The sequence below is a fragment of the Ictalurus punctatus genome, chromosome 4 (genome assembly GCF_001660625.3).
Source record: "Ictalurus punctatus breed USDA103 chromosome 4, Coco_2.0, whole genome shotgun sequence".
Classification (NCBI taxonomy): domain Eukaryota; kingdom Metazoa; phylum Chordata; class Actinopteri; order Siluriformes; family Ictaluridae; genus Ictalurus; species Ictalurus punctatus.
The window spans coordinates 34,751,892-34,766,891 of NC_071284.1; the positions used below are offsets into that span (position 1 = coordinate 34,751,892).

Genomic DNA, 15,000 nt, shown 5'->3' on the forward strand with positions numbered 1-15,000 from the left:
ATAAAGTGTGTGTGTGTGTGTGTGTGTGTGTGTGTGTGTGTGTGTGTGTCCTGAGGTGATAGACTGGAATTTAACACTCTGAATGTCTCACAGAGCAGCCGGTCGTCGGATTATCCTCTCTCTCTCTCTCTCTCTCTCTCTCTCACACACACACACACACACACACACACACTTCCCGAGCCAGCCCTTCATTTATGAAACTTACAAATGACTGTTAATGTCTTCTACATCACCGTCATCGCCGCTGTACTCATTATAAATCTGCATTTTTACACTGTCTGCCTCAGTATGTGGTGTTATTGTGTGTTATTGTGTGTTATTGTGTGTTATTGTGGTGTTATTGTGTGTTATTGTGTGTTATTGTGTGTTATTGTGTGTTATTGTGTGTTATTGTGGTGTTATTGTGTGTTATTGTGTGTTATTGTGTGTTATTGTGTGTTATTGTGTGTTATTGTGTGTTATTGTGGTGTTATTGTGTGTTATTGTGGTGTTATTGTGTGTTATTGTGTGTTATTGTGTGTTATTGTGTGTTATTGTGTGTTATTGTGGTGTTATTGTGTGTTATTGTGTGTTATTGTGTGTTATTGTGGTGTTATTGTGTGTTATTGTGTGTTATTGTGTGTTATTGTGTGTTATTGTGTGTTATTGTGTGTTATTGTGTGTTATTGTGTGTTATTGTGGTGTTATTGTGTGTTATTGTGTGTTATTGTGTGTTATTTTGGTGTTATTGTGTGTTATTGTGTGTTATTGTGTATTATTGTGTGTTATTGTGGTGTTATTGTGTGTTATTGTGTGTTATTGTGTGTTATTGTGGTGTTATTGTGTGTTATTGTGTGTTATTGTGTGTTATTGTGTGTTATTGTGGTGTTATTGTGTGTTATTGTGTGTTATTGTGGTGTTATTGTGTGTTATTGTGTGTTATTGTGTGCTATTGTGTGTTATTGTGTGTTATTGTGGTATTATTGTGTGTTATTGTGTGTTATTGTGTGCTATTGTGTGTTATTGTGTGTTATTGTGTATTATTGTGTGTTATTGTGTGTTATTGTGTGTTATTGTGTATTATTGTGTATTATTGTGGTGTTATTGTGTGTTATTGTGTGTTATTGTGTGTTATTGTGTGTTATTGTGTGTTATTGTGGTGTTATTGTGTGTTATTGTGTGTTATTTTGGTGTTATTGTGTGTTATTGTGTGTTATTGTGTGTTATTGTGTGTTATTGTGGTGTTTGTAGCTACATCTGTGGTATCTTTTGGTTTTAAATGTGGTTTTAGATGTTTTAATCTGTGTTTTGGTGTTTTGATGTTCTGCTGTTGTAAACGTGTGTGTTTATGTTGGTGTTTGTAGATTTCATGGTCGTGTTTGTAGTTTTAACATCAACATCGGTAGTTTAGATTTTAGTGTTTAGACTTTTTACCTTGGGAATTGCAATGTTAACTTTGACATGTGTAGTTTATGTTGGTATTTATAGTGTTAACTGACGTGTAGTTTCTATGTTGGTATTTATAGTGTTATCTTTGACATGTGTAGTTTGAATGTTGGTATTTATAGTGTTATCTTTGACATGTGTAGTTTGAATGTTGGTATTTATAGTGTTAACTTTGACGTGTAGTTTCTATGTTGGTATTTATAGTGTTAACTGACGTGTAGTTTCTATGTTGGTATTTATAGTGTTAACTTTGACGTGTAGTTTGAATGTTGGTATTTATAGTGTTAACTTTGACGTGTAGTTTGAATGTTGGTATTTATAGTGTTATCTTTGACATGTGTAGTTTGAATGTTGGTATTTAGAAACTACACGTACTAAAGTTAACACTATAAATACAATAAAATAAAATACTACTTATATACTATAAATTAGTATACGTAGTTTCTATGTTAGTATTTATAGTGTTAACTTTAATACTTGTATTTTCCCCATCTGTAGTTTACTTCTTCTGTTTTGTTTTGTTCATTCGTACCTGGTAGTCTTGGTGGCTTGTACGGTAGAAGTTGTAGTTTTTCTTTCTTGGTAGTTAGAGTTATACTTTGCTTTCGGTAGTCTTCATTTTAAAAAAATATTTTTAGATTTATGTTGGTGTTTGTGGTTTTCACTTGTGTGCTGAACTAGATAGTTTAATACTTAAATATTTAGAGTTTTATTTGTAGTTTAAACCTGGTATAAATTTTGCTGTTTGTAGTTTTATCTTTTTTTTTTAGTTTTTGGTTAATATTTGTTATTCATACATTGTTTTTTTGTAGTATTTGTTGGTATGACGAATTTGTCCATATTTACCTCGATATAGTCTTACCTCTGGTATCTCTGTTTTACAATTTTGTTGTTTTCAGGTTTTACCTTGGTACTTGCTGTCGATGCCGTTCTTGGTGGTGTCGTAGTCGTCTGCCAGCCTCCGGTTCTTGGTGGAATCGGTGTCCTCGTGCGTGTGATGATCGCCTGTCGAGTCTGATTTCGGCGTTTCGTTGTTCAGCTCTCTGGATCTCTCGGCCAGAGACTTCAGCAGCGTGATGTCATCGTCGTCTGGACTGAACTCGGACGGCTGCGTGGGTTTCGGCTCTGAAAGTGAAGCGATGAAGCTAAATCCAGCTAAATACGTATTTAATCTGATTACACAGAAATGCTGAGTACACTGTTGCTAGCTACGCTACAGGCCAAACACTTAAAAACAGTTTCAAAAACAGTAGTCAGGAAGAATTTCTTTCTGGTTTCTCACCTGTCTTACTTTCACTGTCGGCTTCTGCGATCTTTTCAGGAAACAAAAGAAAACACAAAATAAATATAAATAAAGTCCAGATAAAACATTAATCAGAGTGAAAATAACTAAATACAGCAGGTTGGCTTTTATCTTTTGTAATATTTTATGATCTCTCTCTCACACACACACACACACACACACACACACACACACACACACAAACTTCGTACCTGTTGCTGTAGTGGTCTCTCCTCTGTTAGCTGCCTGTCGAACTCTGCTTTATCTGCATTAGGATATAAAACACACACACACACACACACACACACACACGAATTTTGCGTGAAAACTCGGGTTACTTTGTTTTTTTGCTTGCTTAGCTGAACGACTCCGTGTTATTTATGTCTGTCACTGAGGGGAAATCTGACGGTTGTTTTATTCTCTACATTAATCTTCGGAGTTTAATCCTGGAACTGGACTCTGAGTCATCGCCGCTATCGGACCTGCAGCTCCAGAGCACCAAGAGCCCGAGGAGTAATCTGATTACAGCCTAAACCATTCAGCCGCCGTGGAAATAGAGCGCTAGCCACATGCCCCCCACACACACACACTCACACACACACACACACACACACACACAACATTACACAACTACATATTCCTATAGCTTTTCAAATAAGCATTCATATTACTCTTACAACTGACATCTCCACAAACCGTTAAAGCCACAACGCCGGCATTTACAGAAACGTCTTCATTCTGAAACATGACATCGCTTGTAGTTTTTTAAACATGTCATTTACAGCAGGGTTTTATTTCAGATGTCGTATACGGACTGTACGGTAGTTTTGTTTGGTCATTTTTACCACGCAGGTTTAGTGTTCATTTTTTGAAAGAGGTCATCGACAGCAGGTTTGTCATTTCTCAATACGATGTCTATGACGGCGTTTCCGTGTCTTAATAAGCAAGTGGTAAAAGCATTTCCGCTTTTATTCGATGTGACTTACAAATGTATTTTTAAAAGAGTCTTTTGTTCATGTAATTCATCGCAGGGTTTAATGTGTTTTTTATCACGTTCATTTATAACAGCATTCTCACACTCAGAAGGTTTGTAATGTCAGTGTCGTAGAACACAATATATTCATTTAATGATAACGCTGATAAACCGCAAACTGATACTTTCACCACACTTTCATCCTCACGCAACAAAGTAAGAACAGTTATGACATATTTGCATATTATTACACTGCCACCTTTCAGATATATCACACCGATGTTGAATCTGTAATGTATTAAAGCGTAAAACTGAGAAGTGCAACAAAAAAGAAACATAAATAACTTAAATCTACTACTATTAATAATAAAAGAAGAAGAAGAAGAAGGGGGGGAATCAATATTTACAGTGTGCTCACGATATCAGTTTACAGTATAACAATCACTATTACAAAGCTATGCAATAATAATAATAATAATAATAATAATAATAATAGTGTACCTTGTGATGCAGGGGGTGTAGGAAAGGCCTGTGTTTGGTGTAAAAGTGCAGTTGTGATGGAGATGAAAAGAAAAACCGCCAGTGTGTTCATCCTCACCGTCTTCATCATCCTCACCATCCTCACCATCATCCTCATCCTCGAGCCCCCGTTCCTGTAATGGCGGAGCGCGCGTCGGTCAGTTTATAAAGCAGCGCGCGGATCAGTGTGTGTGTGCGTGTGTGTGTGTGTGTGTGTGTGTGTGAGAGAGAGAGAGAGAGAGAGAGAGGTGCACCTGCTCTTCCTGAGCAGAATAACGGGAGTAAATGGAGAGCTCGTGCGCAATATCCGCCTACGTGTAACGGGTTGCCATATTTATTCAAAACAAACATAGGAGAGCTAGAGAAGAAGAAGAAGAAAAACACACCCTCACCTGTCTCAGATCTGTGACCTGGTGTTTTCTCTAACTCTATAGAAGTATCCAGTATGCTGCACTATAAATACATTTAAAACTTCCTGCAGGCAGGGGGCGCTGTGGCTTATGATGTGACAACTTCAAGATCATGATTAAAAAAGGGAATCCATAATACACTTTATGGAGATACTGTATCATGATAACGTTTTATAACGTTTTATAACTTATCTTTCAAAAAGTAGTGACTAAATAAACTGACCTTCGAAGCAGCTGATATGACATTCATTTAGTCTTGTGTACGGTATTTAAAATTGTAAAATTTGGTATTCAGCACTGCCTTTTTCCTGGCAGTTTGTTAGCAATACTGATACTGGACACAGCAGACATTGTGGAAACGTCTAAAGGATCATGTTTAATAATTTCTCTCATATATCACCCTATTCCTGATTATAATTATAATTAATCCACTCTGGCACCCCAAAATTAATCCACTCTGGCAACCCAAATTAATTCACCATGCAAACCCAAATTAATCCACTCTGGCAACCCAGATCAAGCCACTCTGCAAAACCAAATTAATCCATTCTGGCAACCCAGATCAATTCACTCTGCAAACCAAGAAGACTCTTACTCTTACTCTCACTCTACTCTAGCAACCCAAAAATTAATCCACTCTATTATCCCAAATTAATCCACTTGGCAACCCAAATTAATCGACCACGCAAACCAAAATCAATCCATTCTGGTAACCCAAATTAATCCACTCTGGCAACCCAGATTAATCCACTTGACGACCCAAATTAATCTACTCTGGCAAACCAGAATAATCCACTCTGGCAACCCAAATTAATCCACTCTGGCAACCCAAATTAATCCACTTGACAACCCAAATTAATCCACTCTGGCAACCCAAATCAATCCACGCTGCAAACAAAGATAAATCACTCTGCAAACCCAAATTAATCCCCCTGGAAACTTGAAATTAATCCACTCTGGCAACCCAACCTAACTTGCGTCACAGCGAGGGTCTACAGCTGATCCAGCAGCTAAATGACCGACCTGATGAGATGCTTTTGATAACACACACACACACACACACACACACACACACACGCACGCACTTTTACGCCCACACGCACGTACGCAGGCGCACACACACACACACACACACACACACACACACACACACACACACACACACACTTAAATATCAAACCCAGAGTACTTCATTGTTTTAATTATTTAGATATTAATTCTGAGTACAGTAAAAATATTTTTTTCACAAATAGTTTTTATTTTAAATAAAATAAAATGAATTAGCGATTTTATTTCATTTTTAAAAAATTATATATTTATTTTTTGGTGAAAGTTCCGCTTCTTTGTAATTGTTTCCATTTTATTTATTTTATTATTATTATGTTTATACTTTTACTTTGAAACATTATCAAAAAGAAAAAGTTCTTCAGTTGATCTAGGGTTCTCTCTGAAAGGGTTCTCCACAGAACCTGGAATGAGTTCTCGCAGGGTGCTCCTGCTGCCCTCTGGTGGTGGAATGCGCGAGTTACAACACAGAGACACAAAGACACAGAGACACAGACACGTCCAGCTGATGCTCCTTACTGATTTATTGAGTTTACTGACAGAAATGAAGCTCAGAGAACTTTTCTACTTCAGGACAGGACAGGACTACTTCATTACTTTTTATTTTACTAGGTGGATTTCCACACCACAGCCCCATCATTCTCCACCACCAGAGTGCCATCATCACGCAGCGTCAACCGGCACCTCTTGACGCCCGAGCGGTTGGTGTTGGTGGACCACACGGGTTTACAGGGCGTGTAAATGACCAGGTTGCAGTCTTCCTGCATGATCAGCCGATGGGCGTCTGTAATGCCACAAGTGTTGGATGCCCACACAGGACCACAACCGTACACCACAAAGTTCCCATCCTCCTGAAACAAAGACGCGAGACTTCAAGATCACAAAACAGAAGCAGAATCGATATTTTTCGGAAGTTTTTTTTTTTTAAATAGCGAACAAAATGCAAAGGAGTCTCCATTATTTTCTGTTTTAATTCTACCTGGAAGACTGCCCTGTACTTTCGGTTGTTGGATAACAGGAAGTCTCCTTTCTGGAGCTCATCATTCATGGACAAAAAGTTCCTGCTCATGGTTCTGAAAAGGAAAGACAGAGTTATATAAAAAAAATGTCTGTGTCAGGCTTGTAGTAACTCTTTTATGCAGAAAAACAATAAAAACACAGGACCAGAGTTAGCGCACACGCTGACCTGAAGATATCGTCTTTAGATGTTCGCTGTTTCTAAATAATTAGTTCTCACCGCTCATAAGCGAGGAATGAAACGCTTGTGGGCGTGTTCTAACAGCTTTCGTTTTTCTCTTCTGAACCTAATAAACTCCTCCATCCTGAAGATGTGGAAAACTGCGCTGACACTGGAGACTCCTTCCTTACACGTTACACTAACATCTCCTTACAGGAATCTTCACCGCATCGACACTTACACGTGTTTCTAATCGGTTCACGAGGAGCCACTGCTGTACACGTCCCTGTGAACGAGCTGTTGCTATAGAAACGGTAACGTATCAGAACGAGCGCGTTAATGTTAATATAAACCTGCCTGACAGAGTCTCCGTCCTAGAGAACTAATCACCACCTGACGACCAATCACCATCCAGAACTCAACAGCGCTGTGGTGTAATATTGCTTTATTTTTTAAATGTACTTTAAATATGTAAAGAGATAAACGAGGGACTTGTTTAGTATAATTATTATTTAAATGATTATTCCTTGCGGATTGGGAGGTGTAATTAGTTTCACTCACCTGCGCAGTGAGAGTGGCAGCGGAGATGAATCGTGATCTGCTTCGGTTTGAGTCGTGATGAGCGATGGGGGTTTATATGGACAGGCCGAGGGAGTTTCGGAGTTTAGGGCTCGTACTCTCATTGGTTGGGGTTTCTTACACACCGCCTATTTGCAGGTCATGATCATGAGGAACTCGATAAAGCAGAAATACTTTTGTTTTGTCAGCATCTGAATTTACCAGAATGACTTGCAGCAGTGACTAGTTCACCGTTCTGCTGAATCACTACCCTTCCGTTACGAGTGAATCATTCACACTGAGGAAATGCGCGGGTTCAAGAGAGGACACGGAGCACTGCGGTCTAAATTCAATGATCACGTTCACGCCCTGTCAGAATCTCAAATATCCACAAAGACCTGTCTGGACTCAGGACTCTCGGGTGGATCAGTGATGTAGATTCAAGTCCAGTGTTCGCACTTCAGGCGCTGCTAGGCACCCGTTATATTTCGTGCACTCATATAGTCTCCAGGTCACTGGTGCGGCTGTGGCTCAGGTGGTAGAGCGGGTTGTCCACTCATCGTTAGACTAATCATCTCAAAATTTTTAAGTGGATAAATCAATTTCTTTGTGCTAAATACATTTAAATGATAAAATTTCAGTTAAATTTTTGTTATATTTAAGTGTATTTGGCTTAAAGAAATTGATTTATCAACTTAAACATTTTGAGGTAATTAGTTTCCTCAGGGACGCACGGTGGCTGAGCGGTTAGCACGTTCGCCTCACACCTCCAAGGGTTCGATTCCCACCGTGGCCCTGTGTGGGCGGAGTTTGCATGTTCTCCCCGTGCTGCGGGGGTTTCCTCCGGGTACTCCGGTTTCCTCCCCCAGTCCAAACACATGCATGGTAGGATGATCGGCGTGTCTAAAGTGTCTGTAGTGTATGAATGGGTGTGTGAGTGTGTATGTGAGTGTGTCCTGTGATGGACTGTCACCCTGTCCAGGGTGTACCCCGCCTCATGCCCCATGCTCCCTGGGATAGACTCCAGGTTCCCCGCGACCCTGAGAAGGAGTAAGCGGTGTAGAAGATGGATGGATGGATAGTTTCCTCAAATTTTTGGAGTTAAATGAACTTATCCGGTTTTACAGTGTGGAGATCAGTCTTTCACGGCACTGTGGTGGAATTTTGGCCCACTCTTCTTAGCTGAACTGCTTTAGGCGGGGTTTCAGCCACACTGGAAGGTTTTCTGGCCTTTAATGTCCTGCCACAGCATCTCAATTGGTTCAAGTCAGGACTTTGACTAAGCTACGCCAAAACTTTAATTAAACTTATTTTGAGCCATTCAGAGGTGGAGTTACTCCTATATGAAGTCCTGTATTAAGTTCTTTCTCTATTGTGCAACTTTTAAAAAATTACTTCATCTGTGCAAGTCACGTCTTTGCAAGCCGAATAGTTCACGACGTTGGTGTCATGAGCCACAGAGCATTAGAGAGTGGTGTTCCTCTCAGAATTCCACATGAACAACCCCGAGTCACAAAGCTAGTGATCTTCACTAACTCGCACCTCCAGGCTGGAGTGTGTAGGAACAAGGGGTTTGATCATCAAGGAGCTGGAGCTGGTCTACTGCCCTGAGATCTTCAGCAGCAAACAGAGATGCTCAACAGCTACATTTCATTTAGCATTTAAGCAAAGTACGTCTTATACATACATACATTATAAATATACACATATATTCATATAATTTTCTTTTTTATTTCAACTGTGCTTAGTTTCTTACACTCTGAACCACTGGAGTTCACAAAAGAACTTGAAAGTGCAAATATGAACTTCTAACCATCAGAAAGGTTCACCAGGATCTGTAACGCTGCCTTGGTTATTTGGCGTATATCATCAGGTCTTTTTAGAACCTTTCTTGTGGCAAAAGGGTTCCTATTAGAACCAGGCCTGTTGTCGAGGTTCCTTTATGAACCTTTTCTAAAAATGGACTGTAAAGATTTTACTTCTATTTTATTATTATTGTTATTATTTTTATTATTATTAGTAGTATTAGTATTAGTATTATTATTGTTATTATTATAATCATAATTGTTGTTGTTATTATTATTAATATTATTATTGTTATTATTATTATAGTTGTTATTATTATTGTTATTAATATTATTATTAGTAGTAGTATTATCATTGTTACTATTATTATTATTATTGCTATTATTATTATTATTAGTATTATTAGTGTTATTATTATTATTGTTGTTATTATTATTATTATTATTATTTTGTGTGTACATGCACAAACAATCCGAACTCTAATTAAACTCCCAGAATTTCCTCATCTTGATGAATATGAAGATCAGCACTTTAGCTTTCATTTCCGAAATATTTACATCTACAGTCCCCTCCAAAACTATTGGAACGGCAAGACCAATGTCTCATAATGATAAGCTTTTTTTTTTTTTTGGTACAATTAAATGAATGAATAAATAAATAGGAATAGTGATGTGTCGCTATTTTTTTAGCGCTTCAGTTGGTCAGATCTATTAAACCGGAAACTAAATGAAATGACTTTTTCCTTCGTGTTTGCATATGACCACAAGTAAACTCTTTATTGTGGAATAATTGTGGAAGCGGAGCTCTTATTTTGACACACACACTCACACACACACACACACACACTCTCTCTCTCTCACACACGCACACGCACACACACACACACACGCGCACACACACACACACACACACACACTGTATGTTTGACTGGCTTCACACTCTTCAGTACAGAACTATAACAGCATTATCTCCAGACTCCGCAGAAGAACGTTCTAAGGAGGTCCATGATGTTGATGTCCAGATGTGTGGGCAGACAGCTGTGCAGGTTTAAATCAGCTCCAGTGCCGCTGAGCTGCAGGTAAAATCACTTTACTGCACTTTATTCCACACTGCCCTTCACCACTCCAACAAACACACGACTTCCCTCCCAGACACACACTCCAGCTCTTCTTCCTGTCTTTAATTCGAACCCATGCGCACTTTGTACTCGAGTTAAAACTGTACAGAGGCTACTAGGGGAGAGTTCAAGGTCACGTGAGCACCGCTTCGTGACGTCATACTGCTTAACCAAACCGACTGAAGCCTATTTGAAACGGCTTCCTGAATCCCAGTAAACTGTCAGGAAGCTGGGTTTGACTGGTTTTTATGTAGAAATACACTGATATAACAGCGTAATAGTGCCTGCTGTTGAATTCTGGATTCTGATTGGTCAGAAAGTGTTGATTAAGTAAGGATCCTGCCGGGAAAAAGAGGGCAATAGAAGCTCTCAGAGAATTTGTAATGGTTTTAATGGTTATAATGGGAATTTTATTGGTTTTAATGGAAACTGTAATTGTCCTTGTGGGTCTATTGGTGGCATGTTAAGTCTCGTGGATACCATTAAGGACCAATAATGGTAATGGCAATGGTTTGATTGGTTAGCTGGTGGTTTGTAATGGTATTTGTAGTCTGAAGTGTTTATTATTTTTTATAAAAGAGCAATTTACCAACAATTCCAATGTTTTATTTTATTTTTGGAACTTTTAACGAACATTTTATGTGTTTAAACATGGTTTATTGGTTTTGTTGTTGTGGAACGTTGACTGTTCCCACTTACGTGATTAGTAGCTGTGAACAGTCGTCGCGTCACCTACCTGTTACCAGGTAAAGACGAGCTGTGTAGGGATCGTTAAAAACACATCATTTCTTTTTGGTGCTAATGTTATTTTTATAGAAGATATTCTGCCAGTGTGAGAGAGGGGAAGGTTTTATCTATGAGTTGGTGAGAAAGTGTGTGATAAGATGGCCAGCTCCGGTAATCATGAGGCACAGATCATCTGTTGTCTACGGAATGCAAGTTTTGGGATTAGTGATGATGTCAGTTCACCAGAATGACTATACTGTAGATGAAATGAGACCAGCTGGTTATAGTTTAACTTTCAGAAATCGATTAATGAAGAGGAAGAAAGCCAAAAGTTTACATACCCCTATGCTAAAGACATTCAAACTCCATTTTTCACAGCTCCACACGTTTCATGAAACATTTCCTGTTACAGTCAAGTAGGGCATCTCCTTTATTTCCCTGAGATTATTATTTATTATATAATAATATAATCCTCCTTCCTGATGATGCCATCTGTTCTAGTGCACCTGTTCCTTTTTCCCAGCAAAACACCCTCGCAACACGATGCTACCGCCCTCATGCTTCACAGGTGTCTCACCAATGTTCCTCCGTACATAGCGCTGGTCATTGTGGCCTAACTGAACAGCATGCTTTATAAATAACCTGAACTTTCCCCGTAACTCTTTTTTTCCCCTCCAGAATGCAGTACTCGCAGGACCTGCAGGGTGACACGCCTGCCCCCTTTCGCCCCGAGACCTCGATGGCCAAGACGCTGATGGACATCGGGACACGGCGGATTTTCTCTGAGGAACATGACCTGTTCAGACAGAACGTCCGGAGGTTCTTTAAGGAAGAAGCGGTTCCTTATCACGCAGAGTGAGTGCCGTGGCTGCGTCCTAACCCACGCATCACTATCACACACTGGATCTAAATATGGGTCTTTAAATATAGTTCCTTAAGTAAATTCAGTCACATCCCACCACACCTAGAATGGAAATGTGACACATTTATAAATACAGTAATATCCTGTTTGGTGATTATTGATCACTCGTTACTGTGAAGTTTTTTTTCTTTTAATAATGTGTACATTTAAAAGATTTTTTCCTGAGTATTAATTCACAACAGTTCACAAAATATAAATATCCTCCTGCTCAGTTCTATAAGGTCATGTGACCGAAAGCTTTCTGCAGACCTGCATTACATTGTTACACTGTTATGTTCTTGCACAGTTACACTGTTACATAGTTACATCTTTACACTCCTACACAGGGAGATAGTTACACTGTTACATTGTAACATACAGTGTTTACACTGCCACATTATGTCAGTACATACAGTGCCCTCCGCTAATGCTGGTCTTACATTGTTATGAATGACTAAGGGAATTTGGCCTGTGTGTTACCTCATATTTATACCCCTGTGAAACAGGAAGTCATGGTTGAACAACTTCCTGTTCCTAGTCACCCAGGTGTACTAAAAATTTTGTGGAAATTTTTAGTGGAAATGTGTATCAGTGTAGCAGTGGAAATGTGTATCAGTGTAGCAGTGGAACTGTGTAGCAGTGGAACAGTGGAACTGTGTAGCAGTGGAACAGTGGAACTGTGTAGCAGTGGAACAGTGGAACAGTGTAGCAGTGGAACAGTGGAACTGTGTAGCAGTGGAACTGTGTATCAGTGTAGCAGTGGAAATGTGTATCAGTGTAGCAGTGGAAATGTGTATCAGTGTAGCAGTGGAACAGTGTAGCAGTGGAACAGTGTAGCAGTGGAACAGTGGAACTGTGTAGCAGTGGAACTGTGTATCAGTGTAGCAGTGGAAATGTGTATCAGTGTAGCAGTGGAACTGTGTAGCAGTGGAACAGTGGAACAGTGTAGCAGTGGAAATGTGTATCAGTGTAGCAGTGGAACTGTGGAACAGTGTAGCAGTGGAAATGTGTATCAGTGTAGCAGTGGAAATGTGTATCAGTGTAGCAGTGGAACAGTGTAGCAGTGGAACAGTGGAACAGTGTAGCAGTGGAACAGTGTAGCAGTGGAACAGTGGAACTGTGTAGCAGTGGAACTGTGTATCAGTGTAGCAGTGGAAATGTGTAGCAGTGGAACTGTGGAACTGTGGAACAGTGTAGCAGTGGAAATGTGTATCAGTGTAGCAGTGGAACAGTGGAACTGTGTAGCAGTGGAACTGTGGAACAGTGTAGCAGTGGAAATGTGTATCAGTGTAGCAGTGGAAATGTGTAGCAGTGGTCTGCAACGTGCTGTTGGTCTTTATGTTCTGAAGTGAGATGGCCTATGGGAAGTTGTATGAGGTGAGTTTTACCAAATTTGTGTAACAACAAAAACAACAGTCAAAGCAGTATATTAAAAAGTGTAAAGAAACCCTATAAATAAATAAATAAATAAAGTCATATGCATGGGTTTGATGTTTAAAAAATTGACTACTAGTTTGTGTGTGTGTGTGTGTGTGTGTGTGTGTGTGTGTGTGTGTGTGTGTGCACAGGTGGGAGAAGGCAGGTGAGGTCAGTAGGGAGTTGTGGGAGAAGGCGGGCCTGCAGGGGCTGCTGGGTATTTACACTCCTGCTGAACATGGCGGGGTCGGAGGAGACCTGCTCTCTGCTGCCATCGTGTGGGAGGAGCAGTAAGTAACTCTGTGTTACCTCTCTCTCTCTCTCTCTCTCTGTCTCTCTCTCTATCTCTCTGTCTCTCTCTCTCTCTGTCTCTCTTTCTCTCTCTCTCTGTCTCTTTCTCTCTCTGTCTCTCTCTCTTTCTCTCTCTGTCTCTCTCTCTCTCTGTCTGTCTCTCTCTCTCTGTCTGTCTCTCTCTCTCTCTCTCTCTCTCTGTCTCTCTCTCTCTGTCTCTCTCTCTTTCTCTCTCTCTCTCTTTCTCACCTGGTGGATCATGAGCAAGGAAGGTGTTCTATTTTCTATTTGAAGAGATCAGAGAGAGCTGTCATGATGGTGTGTGTGCGTGTGTGTGTTTGTGTGTGCGTCTGTGTGTGTGTGTGTGTGTGAGTGTGCGTCTGTGTGTGTGTGCGTCTGTGTGCGTGTGCGTGTGTGTGTGTGTAGGATGTACTGTAACTGTTCAGGTCCTGGTTTCTCTCTGCATTCGGAGATCGTGATGCCGTACATCAGTCATTATGGCTCACAGGCTCAGATCGACCGCTTCCTGCCCCAGATGGCTGCTGGGAAATGCATCGGCGCCATCGCCATGACTGAGCCGGGGGCAGGCAGGTAGGTAAAGCTCCGCCCACCAAATGACGTCACACTCCTGTATAGGATTCATATTAGATATCTCACTACAATTCAAGTGACATCTGTTGGGGGGAAAAGGGTACTGCAGCGAGTACTGGTGTAACTGTGTGTGTGTGTGTGTGTGTGTGTGTGTGTGTGTGTGTGTGTAGTGATCTTCAGGGAGTGAAGACGTACGCTCGGAGAGATGGCACTGACTGGATCCTCAATGGAAATAAGGTTTAAACTGATGCTGAAATATTTTTCTGTTACAATAACAAATGTTTGGATTCATTTATAATAAAATGTCCTTTAATGTCATTTACTGTTTATCTGTCTGTCTCTCTATCTGTCTGTCTCTCTATCTGTCTGTCTCTCTATCTATCTGTCTCTCTATCTGTCTGTCTCTCTATCTGTCTGTCTCTCTATCTATCTGTCTCTCTATCTGTCTGTCTCTCTATGTCTCTCTCCCTCTCTCTCTCTCTCTCTCTCTCAGGTGTTCATCACTAACGGGTGGATGAGTGACCTGGTCATTGTTGTTGCTGTAACGAATCGTGAGGTGAAATCAGCAGCGCATGGTCTCAGTCTGTTTCTGGTGGAGAACGGCACCAAGGGCTTCAGCAAGGGATGTAAACTAGACAAGATTGGCCTCAAAGCACAGGTACACACACAGACACACACACTCGCACACACACACACACACACACACACACACACACACACACACACACACACACACACACACA

General features: G+C 40.3%; 3 protein-coding genes across 3 annotated transcripts in view; 1 reads left to right on the forward strand and 2 right to left on the reverse strand.

The window, feature by feature from the left end:
- scg3 (secretogranin III) overlaps nucleotides 1-4,447 on the reverse strand; it is a 24,583-nt gene extending 20,136 nt beyond the window's left edge. Inside the window, exons 1-4 of the mRNA XM_053678313.1 lie at nucleotides 4,182-4,447; nucleotides 2,920-2,972; nucleotides 2,708-2,738; nucleotides 2,332-2,550 (exon numbers count right to left, since the gene is read on the reverse strand). Of these exons, the coding sequence (XP_053534288.1) occupies nucleotides 2,332-2,550; nucleotides 2,708-2,738; nucleotides 2,920-2,972; nucleotides 4,182-4,317 (439 nt within the window). The 5' untranslated portion in view covers nucleotides 4,318-4,447. The remainder of the gene's footprint in view (nucleotides 1-2,331; nucleotides 2,551-2,707; nucleotides 2,739-2,919; nucleotides 2,973-4,181) is intronic.
- A 1,733-nt stretch (nucleotides 4,448-6,180) lies between these two features.
- On the reverse strand, nucleotides 6,181-7,560 carry LOC108264531 (B-type lectin plumieribetin). The gene is made up of 3 exons (XM_017466134.2): nucleotides 7,413-7,560; nucleotides 6,654-6,747; nucleotides 6,181-6,525 (listed from the first exon to the last, which is right to left on the reverse strand). The coding sequence occupies exons 1-3, from the start codon at nucleotides 7,532-7,534 to the stop codon at nucleotides 6,283-6,285; spliced, it is 459 nt and encodes a 152-aa protein (XP_017321623.1). The 5' UTR covers nucleotides 7,535-7,560; the 3' UTR covers nucleotides 6,181-6,282.
- Nucleotides 7,561-10,070: 2,510 nt separating this feature from the next.
- The window catches only part of acadl (acyl-CoA dehydrogenase long chain), an 8,992-nt gene continuing 4,062 nt past the window's right edge, over nucleotides 10,071-15,000 (forward strand). Inside the window, exons 1-6 of the mRNA XM_047153543.2 lie at nucleotides 10,071-10,293; nucleotides 11,737-11,913; nucleotides 13,528-13,665; nucleotides 14,093-14,257; nucleotides 14,428-14,494; nucleotides 14,751-14,915. Of these exons, the coding sequence (XP_047009499.1) occupies nucleotides 10,220-10,293; nucleotides 11,737-11,913; nucleotides 13,528-13,665; nucleotides 14,093-14,257; nucleotides 14,428-14,494; nucleotides 14,751-14,915 (786 nt within the window). The 5' untranslated portion in view covers nucleotides 10,071-10,219. The remainder of the gene's footprint in view (nucleotides 10,294-11,736; nucleotides 11,914-13,527; nucleotides 13,666-14,092; nucleotides 14,258-14,427; nucleotides 14,495-14,750; nucleotides 14,916-15,000) is intronic.

Excerpts from the sequence above, each read along its gene's own strand:
- LOC108264531 (XM_017466134.2), bottom strand. The coding sequence starts at position 7,534 with ATGAGAGTACGAGCCCTAAACTCCGAAACTCCCTCGGCCTGTCCATAT. Across the intron at positions 6,748-7,412 it reads CTGCCACTCTCACTGCGCAG|AACCATGAGCAGGAACTTTT; the intron begins GTGAGTGAAACT and ends TTTCCTTTTCAG. Across the intron at positions 6,526-6,653 it reads AGTACAGGGCAGTCTTCCAG|GAGGATGGGAACTTTGTGGT; the intron begins GTAGAATTAAAA and ends TCTTTGTTTCAG.